General features: G+C 31.1%; 1 protein-coding gene and 1 long non-coding RNA gene across 2 annotated transcripts; both read left to right on the top strand.

Annotated features, from left to right (window-relative positions):
• The first annotated feature begins 1,173 nt into the window (after positions 1–1,173).
• On the top strand, positions 1,174–4,884 carry LOC132723983 (uncharacterized). Its single transcript, XR_009624827.1, has 3 exons — positions 1,174–1,301; positions 2,031–2,096; positions 3,073–4,884. It is a non-coding gene; the product is annotated as an uncharacterized LOC132723983 (long non-coding RNA).
• Positions 4,885–5,728: 844 nt separating this feature from the next.
• Positions 5,729–11,634, top strand: LOC132723982 (uncharacterized). Its single transcript, XM_060708784.1, has 7 exons — positions 5,729–6,504; positions 6,727–6,789; positions 7,691–7,726; positions 8,424–8,513; positions 9,235–9,339; positions 9,688–9,831; positions 10,760–11,634. Exons 1-7 carry the CDS (start codon positions 6,465–6,467, stop codon positions 11,632–11,634), a joined length of 1,353 nt encoding a protein of 450 aa, XP_060564767.1. The 5' UTR covers positions 5,729–6,464.
• The last annotated feature ends 257 nt before the right edge of the window (positions 11,635–11,891 follow it).

The following is an 11,891-nucleotide window of genomic DNA, read 5'->3' as shown; positions in this document are numbered from 1 at the left end:
CTTCTATAGATAAAGTGTGCGATGTTTCAATTTAAGCACAGTTGAGTTAGTTCCCTTGGTTCATATATAACCGTGACCGTAGACAAAAACCAAGAGTCATTTGAGTATATCAAAAATCAAGACTGTAAAATAACGATTCTAACACTATAGGACATTTCTCTCATGTAAACAAAGACGGCCAAAATCACAACAATGCGCTCGCCGTTCATATTCACACACTGACAACGCCACTTTCATTAAAAAATCTGATAAATTAAAATTGAATCTTTGTTCTGAAAAAATAGAGAAAGTTAGAATCCCTAAAAAAGGCCCATCATGGCAAGATTGAAAATATTGAAGGCTCGGTTTGATTGAGCCTGTTCATGGACGGTACTGTCAAGTTCAAACTACCGTCCACACCCCCTAGCACCGGCTTAAACTGAATTCAAGATTAAACATGAACTGGTACAGTTTGGAGTTTTGAAACATCCGCATATGTTTATATGGCGGTAATCATTGAACCTTCAGTGTGGTCTGACTAAGAAAGTAAATTCGAACACCAATATCATAAATTCAGTCATATACGCTGTACAGACGTTAAGAGTGTTGTTTACTAGACGTCATAATGTAGCGCCAAACAGCGCTTGCAAAAACAGTCAATACAAGAACGCTATTTCAATGTCGCAAACCAGTTAAATTTTACATTAATTTCACTATTTATACTCTGTATTTCGCTTGAAAAATATAAAGTGAAATAACAGAAACACTCAAAAAATTTACCAACGTTTTCAAAATTCATTTTTCTCAAAATGTTTCTGCAAACGGCAGACTCTTTTCAACCGACTTGAACAGCCTTTAAAGAACGTTTCTATTTGAAACTCTTGGGCGAAAATAAATTTAATGACCAAAAATATAGTCCAACAATTTTTTCTCTTGACGTATAAGAATGGAAATAGATATTAATTTTTCGTGCGTTGTATTATAATAATGCACGGTTTTTCGTTCAAATGCTTTGAAATATATCAATGCACTTTTACTCTGTATTAATCCATTGAGAAGTTGCAGCACATTGAAATCAGTTTTGATTGAAAAAAGCAATGCAAAAATATTGAGTTTTGCAATTTTGAGACGTCCCCCGTTGCCATGGTAACAGGAAATTTAAGATTGAGCATGCTGTTACAAAGGCTATGGTCCAGTCAACATTTGTGCCAAGTTTCATCAGTATTGAAGTATTTTTCATTGTTTCATTTCAGTTTAAACATGAAACAGGAGGCTTTTCAAAGAAAACGGCAATTTTTCACAATATGCACATGCAATAAAAGGTAAATAGAAATAAATTACCATAAAATTTCTTTAAAATTCCTTCCTCAATGTAACTTATGTTTACGCAACATGTTTTTGTTTTAATATAATATAAATATTGCAAAACAAATGTATTCTAGTATGTTTGTTTGAAATATCGTGAGTTTTGTAGTGTCATTTTTTAAGTAGAATACTTTAGTCCCCAAGGAAATATTGTTCATCTAATAAATAACGTTTTTTGTTTTCTTTGTCATAAAATGTATGAAAGAATTCTATGAAAGGGCCCACATTTGGTGATAACGATATTACACATAAAAATACATATAAAAGTGTATAACATTGCTTTTCAATGGGTAATATATTCAAATCATATTAAGTAAAAAAACTTTATACGTTTCACTTATTTATTTATTTATTTATTTATTTATTTATTTATTTATTTATTTATACATTATCTCTTTAGTAAAGAAATTGACACCAAAAATAAAAAAATACAACCGACCCTTACAAACGATATATAAAGATAAACACAAGCCATAGGTACACTAACATACATATCTAGATCTACGGCTGTTTATTAAGAGCAAAACCTGAGTCAAACGTTTATAACATTTTAATGTTCCATAAACTTATAATTCGAAATATTTACATCAGCTATTCTCCATTTTTGGATCCAAATATTTTTAAAATTTAAGTAAGTTAATGGAGATGTATTAGTAAAATGTATTTTAATTTTTAATTTTATTCAGGTAGTGCACTGCAAGAAGTAGATAAATAAATCGTGATGACGGACACAAGAGTATCTGGGTATATAAGTAAAAACTAGATTTAGTATACATATCTTAATTATTGTTACGTTGATTCGCTGTAAAAATCATATATATCACAATGTAATACAAAACTTAAGGACTTTGTACATTTTTACGTCCATATGTATTCATATTTTTTTTAAATAATGCGAAACTGGTTAACTAAAGAATTAAAGCTTCATGCCAACAGATGAGTCCGCCAATTTCAAGAAAATCAACGTTGAGAAAAATGTACTAAGATAGTTAGAAAAGTAAAAATAAAATATGCACAATTCAAGTAATGGTTTACATGTTGTGTATAATTTATGACTTATTTTGAAATATTTCTCACCATATTTCTACTGCAAGACTAACGCAGCAATGGCTATTTATGCCTATATTGCTCTTTAATTGGTAATATACGCGAATAGAAAGTGCCGTTTGTAATTTGTAAATAACTTTACTCTTTATCTGGACATTATTTTACTTTTAGGTACATTGTCAAAATTTCATGATAAAATTAGCATGAATATCGAGTCTTACTGCATTAAAATGATGATCATTTGGTAACTTTTTTTTTGGCTATGACTGCCATCGTTAGGAATAATGTTAACTGAGAAATAGCCAGTTTTTTTTGTTTGTTTGTTTGTTTCATTTTACGCCTTTTCCCAGCAGTATTTCAGTCGGGTAAAGTTTCCTAACCATCGTTTCTGGAGAGTAACACCAGTACTAGACTACCTTCCTCTGCGCTAAACTACCAAAGCATCTCCCGGGGCTCGAACCCACGCCAGAGAGGTAACTGGATTAGATGTCATCGACTCTAACCCCTCGACAACGGCAGCGGTTATTGTATGATTACCTAAACGTTACTTATATCGTGACAGTAATGTTAACTTTATCATTTAATTTTAATCAATACATTTCGGTAACACAAATCAGAATAATATATACTTTAACATTTCTGTGTGTGTAAATATCCATGGTCTTATATATTTTATGCCAGGTGTTGAAGTGATGTTAGATCAGTTTGAATGCAAACATACCGGTTTCTTATCAATAGAATGGAAAATGCTAGGTATGAGCAAATGTAAGTTTAACAATATGCATTTTCTCTCATATATTACCGTAAAAGGCAATTTAAAATTCAATTAGTTGTCAAAGAAATTGAATATAGAAACATTCACTATAATATTCGGTTTGATTACCAAATTGTTTACTGTGAACATTACAACTGCTGAAAATGACCCACAATTATACTTATTTTCTTTCTTTTCATTTCATCTTTAGCTTGGATATCTAATTTTCCTTATCATATAAAACTATATGGCGTAACCGTTTGTCTAATTATGTAATCGGAGTAACTGATATGTTTGTAATGCCACATTGGCAGTTTAAGAACATCTTAAAACGATATATAAACACTGAAAGAGTAATAGCCAAAATAATTTTAAATCAATCTTCACTGTGTTTGACAGGGATTTTGAAATATTTCATCATCTCAAAAGGAGGAAAATAAGGCTGCGTATGGAACTTTTTTTGCTTTGATAATGATTTTGCAAGTAAGCAAGAGTGGTCAATATCGATGAGAGAAGTAGAAAAGTAAAAGATCATAGTCAATGGCTAATAAAAAAAGTTTTATATCACATGGCCTTAATTTATATAAATATTACATTTTTACTATTTTACTTATTCAGAAACAATAATAAAGTTTGAAACGATAAGTAAGGCATATTTTTGGACAGTTATCAAAGGCGATAAAATGAATATTTTACATGCTACATTGTATGCATTGATGAGATAATTGATGGATGACACTGATAATTGAAGTTAAGCGCCTCTAAAGTATTATTTTATAATGATACATAATAGGGTTTTAGCAAAAAATTAACGCTTAATTGCTCATTTGAAATATTATAGAGACTCAAAGTAAGTTAAAAACAAAAGTCAATATAACCCGGGGCTGGTTCTAAATTGACTTGAGAAAATTTAATCAAATGTTTATTATGGTTGGGTTTTAAGTCACACCGACACTATTACGGCCATATGGCGGCTGTAGTGTTTTATAAATTATTTCAGGCATGAGCTGTGGGCATCTGGGCAGAACCTAAGCTTAATTGACAGGAATATTTAGTTATCAATGCTAAACCCAAAATATCTATATTCTTGCGGTGATTGAAAGTTTGTTTTGAGATTTGTTTTATATGTATCTGACCCCAACACCAGTGTTATGATTCATATAGTATTGTGTAGACGCAGACTAGATAGACACTGTTGCACACCAAATATCTAATTTCTCTATTTTGATTTAGAAGAACAATATTTTAAAAGTTTTCCCAAAGCTATTACTTTTTTTTGTATATATGTTTTCTCCCATGGACAATCTCAATCAAACCAAGTCTGATTTTCCATTGTTTCCGAGGACTCTTCCTTTCCGTGATTTATTTTTCTTTTCGGCACGTTGAACATATATTTACTTTTATATTCAGTATGTCCCTTGTTTGTCGTATCTTATTAATATAGTTTTAGGATTCAGGTATTCTTTATGTTTAACAAAATATTTACATTTATTATATATCATGTTTAATTTCGGCCATTGGCTTATAATGTTTTTCAGCATCTTGGAATACAACAAGGGCATTGTTGGGATAAAAATAATATTCAGTAATCACATGAAACCGAAGGAGTGAGACATAAAAAAAGGATTGGAGCACCACACTATATACCGTATTCCGGTATATACCGGGCAAGGCGTTTGAATCATAAAATGCTAAAATCTTGCCTTTTTTACCCAACGGAATGAACTGAAATAGGTCTAATTCATCTTTTCACACCGATATATGTATGATAATTAATGAAAATTGAGCTAAATCCAACCCGGACCTGATACTTAAATGTGATACTGCGAAGAATAGAGAGGTACAGTATGTTGTGCAGGAAGGTATCTGTTTTGTGCATTTCTGTATAATATATATATCCGGTGTTTTAAGATAAACAAAATGTTTTGTTGATATCGCTTATTCTCTTGACAACTTTATTTTGTAACTACCAGAATATCGTTACTTGGAAGGATAATGTAAGCTTATTACCATTTCAAGAGGCATTTAAATAGACAGTTTTGAAATTGGTGTGTATGCTAGGAAAAAGAGATACTATGGGAATGTACACTCCATTCGCCATTTCCAGATGATTGTATGCTAGTATATAAGATGTATAAACCATTTAGAGTAACGCTAAATGTTAGATCGATGACTGTTTTATGAGCGATATGAAATACGGCGTCTGTTAAAATTATTTTTGGTCAACTCTATTAGACGAGAAAGATATTTGCAGACATTTGCGTTTTGTTTGTTTATTTGACTTGTTAGGTTTATAATCACACAAACTCTGTCAGTGTCATACGGAGACATTCTAGCAAAACTGATGGAGGAAGATCCCTGGTCTCTTCGTGTATTATTCCAAGCATGAGCGGCACCTCAGAACTATTGACTTTTCGTTAACTAGCTAGGTAACTTAAACCCATGAAAGAATACACATTCTTTTGTCTATGGTTTATTCTAAACATATGATACGAATAGTTCAAAGTATGTAGGGCACTACAAATTAAAAAGATGTTTGCAATAATCCTGGTGGTGCAAGTAGTTTTTTTTTTTTTTTTGGCCAATATATGTTTTCTCTTTTTAAATAAAGACATGGTTGAAGATGTTTAAAGAGGCACATGTAGAAAGTCAGACGTGTTCTGCGTAAGTATATTTTATATTGCAAGATCTAGTTAATATATTTTAATATTTCATATTCAGTTTCGTATTTTAATGAACCTTTATCCTACTTGTTCGGATATGACAAAAGGTTTTTGAATTTTTGTATATTGAAGCAGAGTTATTGTTTTTGCTAGAGAAGTTATTGTAAAAATTTTCATAATAAAGTTGACATTTATAGGTAAATGTATATGCAGGGATACATTTTTCTCTTAAACTTTTCCTTAGAGCTTTTTTAACACCATTATGTAGGAAAATGCTTTTGATGTCTTATTGAGGAAATGAATTGTTTATCTTTACACAGCGACAGTGGCTACGGAAGCGGCGGCTCCGTCACGATCAGAAAGTTGCGGATTGCAATTATAATAAACACATTAAGGATTTATCTAATGAATCAGATTCATTTAATTTTTCCCGGAATCTTTTCATACTTGCACTTATGCTCCGTCAAAATAATGTGATTATTGTTAATTCAAACAAAATATTGTTAATTTCATACAATACATTACGATATAAAGCTTTATATACTTAAAATATCTATAAATTGAATATGCATTATAATTAATGTTTATTTTAACAATTTGCTTTTACTTTTTTAGGGAATTCGAGACGTTTTGATAACCAAAGAGATAGTGGATACATGTATTCTAGAGTAAGGGAAATTAATGATGACATTAAAGGTGAAGATTCATTTTTCATTTTTTGATTTTAAAGTACAATTTTTCAATAAAATATGGACAATCATAAAAAAGTTGACGTTTTGAGTAGTTGTTTATAGAATGTTAATAGAAAATAAATTGCAATATTAGATCATATCTATTTTTGATAGTTTCCCATAATTAACATTGCATTCATTATCAAATACATAGGAGCAATGTACAAAATTCAGATCCGTCTTTCAGATGACTGTAAGGAATCAAAGCGAGCATCTACAACGGAATCAGATGACCCTCAGTATTCTTATGGTAAGATATTTTACAAAGTTAAATAGTTTTCAGTTACATTTTATAAAACTGACGAAATAGAAACTGTAACAAAAGTACATAGAATTTATCCCTTTCTAATTTTACTATTAAACCGTATCAGTCGGTATACGACGCTTCAGAGGCGTTGTCGAACCGCTCTGTATTGATTTATACAATATATTGTATGTAACGACAATAGAATGTAAAAGTTGATAAGAGCTCAGTAGGTTTTTGTTAATGTGTTGCTAGATATGAATTTATTTGCTGGCAAAAAATTTGTAATGCATAAGTATTATTTTACAGTAAAATATAAAGTAGTATATGAATTTTGCGGACATTTCTCGTATATAAGACAACCATCTTAACAAATATGTACTCAGTGGCAATTTTTAACAAAATTCTGCGTATATCTATCTATGTTTCCATCAAATACTACAAAATTTAAACTTTTAGTGGAAATAATGTCCCAATCTTAGAGTATACATCATATACTCGCATATCAGAGTGGTGTTTCTGTTTTACCTGTGTTGGAAATTTCATCGGGCAAGGGGATGCCGGTTGGGTTCTATACAATGACGTTTTATCGCACTTATAATTTCGTTGCTGTAAAAAAGCTGTAAAGTCATGCGCTATTGTACGAAATTAGTGTCGGATGAAATGATATTGATTTCCGTGAAAAAAAATATTTATTTAAGGTAAACCATTTAAATATGACAAGATATGGTAGAATATGCAGTGAAAAACATCAGAAAAGTGTTTGTGGTTTAGATAGGTATATCTGTCCTTCGATCCCATGGTTGGTAACTCGTCAAGCCAGGTTACCCTCAGGATGGACATTCCCATCTGAACCGCAACATATGATAAGTATACTTAGTATTTCATGTTGTTGTTTTTTCTTCAGCTGAACATGTATTTGCAGCGCCAGAAAGAGTGAATGGTAGGTACACTCCTGAATCTTTCTGTTCAAACAAGGACAATCCATTACTTGTTAACAATGGTAAAATATCAAGGAACGTTTATTTATTTATTACCTTTTTTGTACATGTCTTTAGTCATGGCGTACATTAATGAGTATTAAAAGCGCCATGTCCCTTCAGATGAGCCGAAGCATTACAAAAATATCAACTTTTAAGAAAATGAACTAAGAGTGTAAAGTGAATTACACTTAGGATCAAATTAGATTCAAATCTATTCTGATTGCTTTACATAACTCGTTTTTTGTTCAAAATACCGCGTTATCAGAATTTTGATGATGCGCGCGTATGGTATGACCCCCTTGTATAAGATCTGCCAAGTGTATTAAAGACATTAATACACGTCATAGACGGGCCGGCCTGAAATGAATAATGCCCATCGGGTGGATTATCACCTCCCAGCACTACTCTTCCGTATATTAACCTTGTTGTAATTTACCATGTGTATGTGACAATTCTTATATCGCGGCCCTTCAAATATGTATATAAAGTAATAGGTATTGGATATAGATTATTTTTATTTGCTTTTGAAGTATATACTTTAGTAAAGGTGTGTTGCTTAATATATTGTAAGCACGAAAGAAAATGTTAAATTTTAACAATTGTTCTAGATATTCTTCCTTTTTTGTCAATTTGGAACGGTAAACTTTTTAACCCTAGGTAAAGATGGTGTCTTGCGAAGACATGCGGCAAATTCTCGTAATGAGAACAGTCAACATCGAAATCAAGTGATAGTTGGCGACGACAGAGGTAATTTTTGTTAATATTTCTTTCTGGTGCGAATATATAAAATGTTCGTCCTTTGACACAAAAGAAACAGCTTACATAAAACGTGACTTTAACAACATTTACATACCGCAGAAGGAATGTGATGAAAATGATCGGTCAATTAAATTATATATGATTTCCATTCTGTTGGTACAATTAATGTTTGTGTATGGCACTGACAGAAATGCTGGATAGAATTTAAATCAAATTCATTAATCTTCATCTTTTGGAACAAATATGCTTGATCTAGTACCGAATGGAACTTGTTTGAAATACGCAGATGGAATACGTTTCTTTGGAACGAAAATTAAGAATTCATATATAAAACACAAACTTAAGTTAAAGAGACTTGCAGAAAAGAATGGGAGACAATTATAATGATTTTCATTAAGCATATTACATGCTTGAAGACATTCTTCATTTCATATTTGTTTCTGCCTTATTTTTCTCAATAAAGTAGTGTCTAGCAAACAATTGTCAATTGCCCGTTTCCAGATTATATTTTATAGAAGAAACGCTTTATGTATCAAGGTGAGTAAGTCCTTATTAGAATACGATAAAATAAATAATGTATCTTGAGAACTACAAACGCAACATACTTGTACATACACAATACTTGTATAAATATTTTCTTTGTCAAAACCTTCTATGAATTATAAGGCTTGTATCAGTTTCAAATTTCAAATGTTATGTCTGAGTTTAGTTGACAAAAGAAGTTCAAAGGTTGAAGACACAGCTGTCACTGATGAATGTAGATATATACCATGCGTGAAAGAAAGTCTCACTTCTCCGGTTCAAGAAACTAAATGTAAGATACTCGTGCTTGTCTCTTGATTCATATATTAAGATTTAATTTCCGAAGTTCGTGTGTCCGCTTTTTAAGAAGTGCTTAAAATGAAACAACTAGCATATAAAAAGTTTATAAGCACCGAATTAGTAATTCGTAATTTTTACATTCAGAAAACAGAAAATACAAATTAAGAAATTGAAACAGTTATGTACAGATGCTTTTTTATCCTAAATAAGTGTTAAATTAGTCCATCGAGTTCAAAGAATTGCATATGCCAAGATGCACAGCAGAGACTTTTATTCATGTCACACAAATGTTCATTATTAAAGAATAATGTTCAATGATAGCTTTTATTTATTATTTCAGCAGGTAACAGACGCTTTGAAACACAACTGGCAACCACAGTACACAGCAAACATAAAACAAATCCTGCTAAGACAATTGTGCAAGAACAATCTGTCCAGTTGACAAGTCCTTTTAGTTCTGATGACTACAAAACCTTTGAACAAGGTATTACAAATGCTGCTTTGTTGACGTTTGTTCTTTCTACCAAACTTTATTTTCTCTGATTTCTTGCAGTTATATTGTATATATTATCACTTGCATATTGTTCACCGAATTTTGGGTGTTCATTTACTTTTTTATAGTTTCATAGCGCTATTTTTAAACAGTTTATCAAAGGGATCTGCGTTTTTCTGATTAATCTGCGTTGTTGTGACTGTTTTCTTTTGCTTTTAAAGTAATTTTCGAGGTTTCATGCTTAGTTATATAAGGAATAAATTAAACAGGTCTTGACACACTACTAATTATACCAAACATTGATAATTAATCGTGAAAATATTAAAATCGATTGGTCAACAATGGGAGCATTTTCCACTAATATATTTTTTAAGATATTTCCTGTGAAGAAAATGTTTTTACGTGACTTTGATTTTCATTTATGTAATAAACATTTTGTATTTTGTTCTTGGACAATTTTTTGTTATTTGCAATGTAAAGATTTGTTATATCTGATCATGTATCGCCAACTTACCAACAACATCCATATTCAAATGTATATTTCGTTTGTGGTTTGATATCAAATATGATACCTGATATTATCAACTAAATAATTTTTGTTTTACAAACCTTCTATTATGATCTTCTATGAAAGATGGTTTTATAAAAACTCCAAAATGCAATTGTTATGGGTTTTTCATATGTCAAACTGTTTAAAGGTAAAGAACATGTTTAGATTTAAATTAGTTGTGTAATTTTTTAGTTATTTCTTAATTGTATTATCACAGTTCAAAAATTATCAAGGCTCTTCTGTCATGTCAATTATACTAAAGCAATACATTACCTTTATAAATATTTTTATCTCTTGTCGATTTAAGCTCAAAGAGATCAAATACTTCAGTTAAAAACGGACCTTTTACCTCTTTCAACTTCTTTCTAGGTCAAGATGAGAATACCCGTCCGAAAGTTATTGATGATATTGCAGCTTTTGACTATACAATGGCAGACAGCAATTCATCAGCATTCATGAGTGTTGCAGGTTGCTCAGACTCTTTTGTTTCGGTACGACAAAATAAACTTGATACAGATTCACATTCCATAGGAACATCAGAAGGCGAAAAAAATTCTGGTCATGTTCTAACAAAAGAGAACTCATTCAAATCATCACAAGTTGGCAAATCCCCTGAAAATGAAGGACAGTTACAAAAACAAATATCTTCGCCACATTTTCATGATTATTACCCGCCAGGTCTTTTATCTGAATCTAGCAAAGAAGACCTAGTTTTGCCGTTACCTGCACAAGGAATCAACGATGAAGGTGCAGAATCATCGAATTGTATTTGTAGCAAACACGACGAGGAAATTGCATCAGAAACACCAGTGTTACCCATGGGCAATGGTGATGTAAATTCTCATCAGGCGTCTACGTCTTATTCAAAACAAACTAAATTGACAGATACTGCGGAAACAGAAAATACTACACAAAGCTTGGAGTCAAACTTAGATGACGAAAGTAATTCATATGAAAATATGACGGTTAACGAAAACAAAGAACAAAATATATTCTCTACTGAAGAACAAAGAATAAAAAGAGACAGTAACATCAGAACCAAAAGTTCTGACAGCGATAGCAGTACGGATAGTGTCACGTATGAAACCCCAGACGAGGGTGCACAACATGAGAATGGGATTGTAAGTCAGATAAAATTTGTGAGAGACAATATGAAACATTTTCATCATGACCATGCTTTGGGCTTTGTATATATTTCTTACACATACAATAATTTAGTTATCTTACATTTTCCTAATATTTAATGACCTTATAATAACTACAAAATCCTAAAATATATGTTTATATTTAGATAATATTTTAAAATCTTAAAACATATAACAAAAAAAAATTTCAGGGTTACGTTTCCCGGGAGAAAAAGAATATTTTTTGCAAAACCAAAAAGACATTAAAAGGTTTTTAAATTGTATCCTAAAAATGCCTAGTAAAAACCCCGGATATTGGGTTAACTATTAAAATTTTTAGCTTTTGTTAAGCAAAGGCAGGTTAATTTTGTATTTAA

Source organism: Ruditapes philippinarum, unplaced genomic scaffold (genome assembly GCF_026571515.1).
Source record: "Ruditapes philippinarum isolate M1 unplaced genomic scaffold, ASM2657151v2 ctg8861_1_1_1_1, whole genome shotgun sequence".
Classification (NCBI taxonomy): domain Eukaryota; kingdom Metazoa; phylum Mollusca; class Bivalvia; order Venerida; family Veneridae; genus Ruditapes; species Ruditapes philippinarum.
The sequence above is the reverse complement of the archived record's forward strand: the minus strand, read 5'-3'. Positions and strand labels throughout refer to the sequence as shown.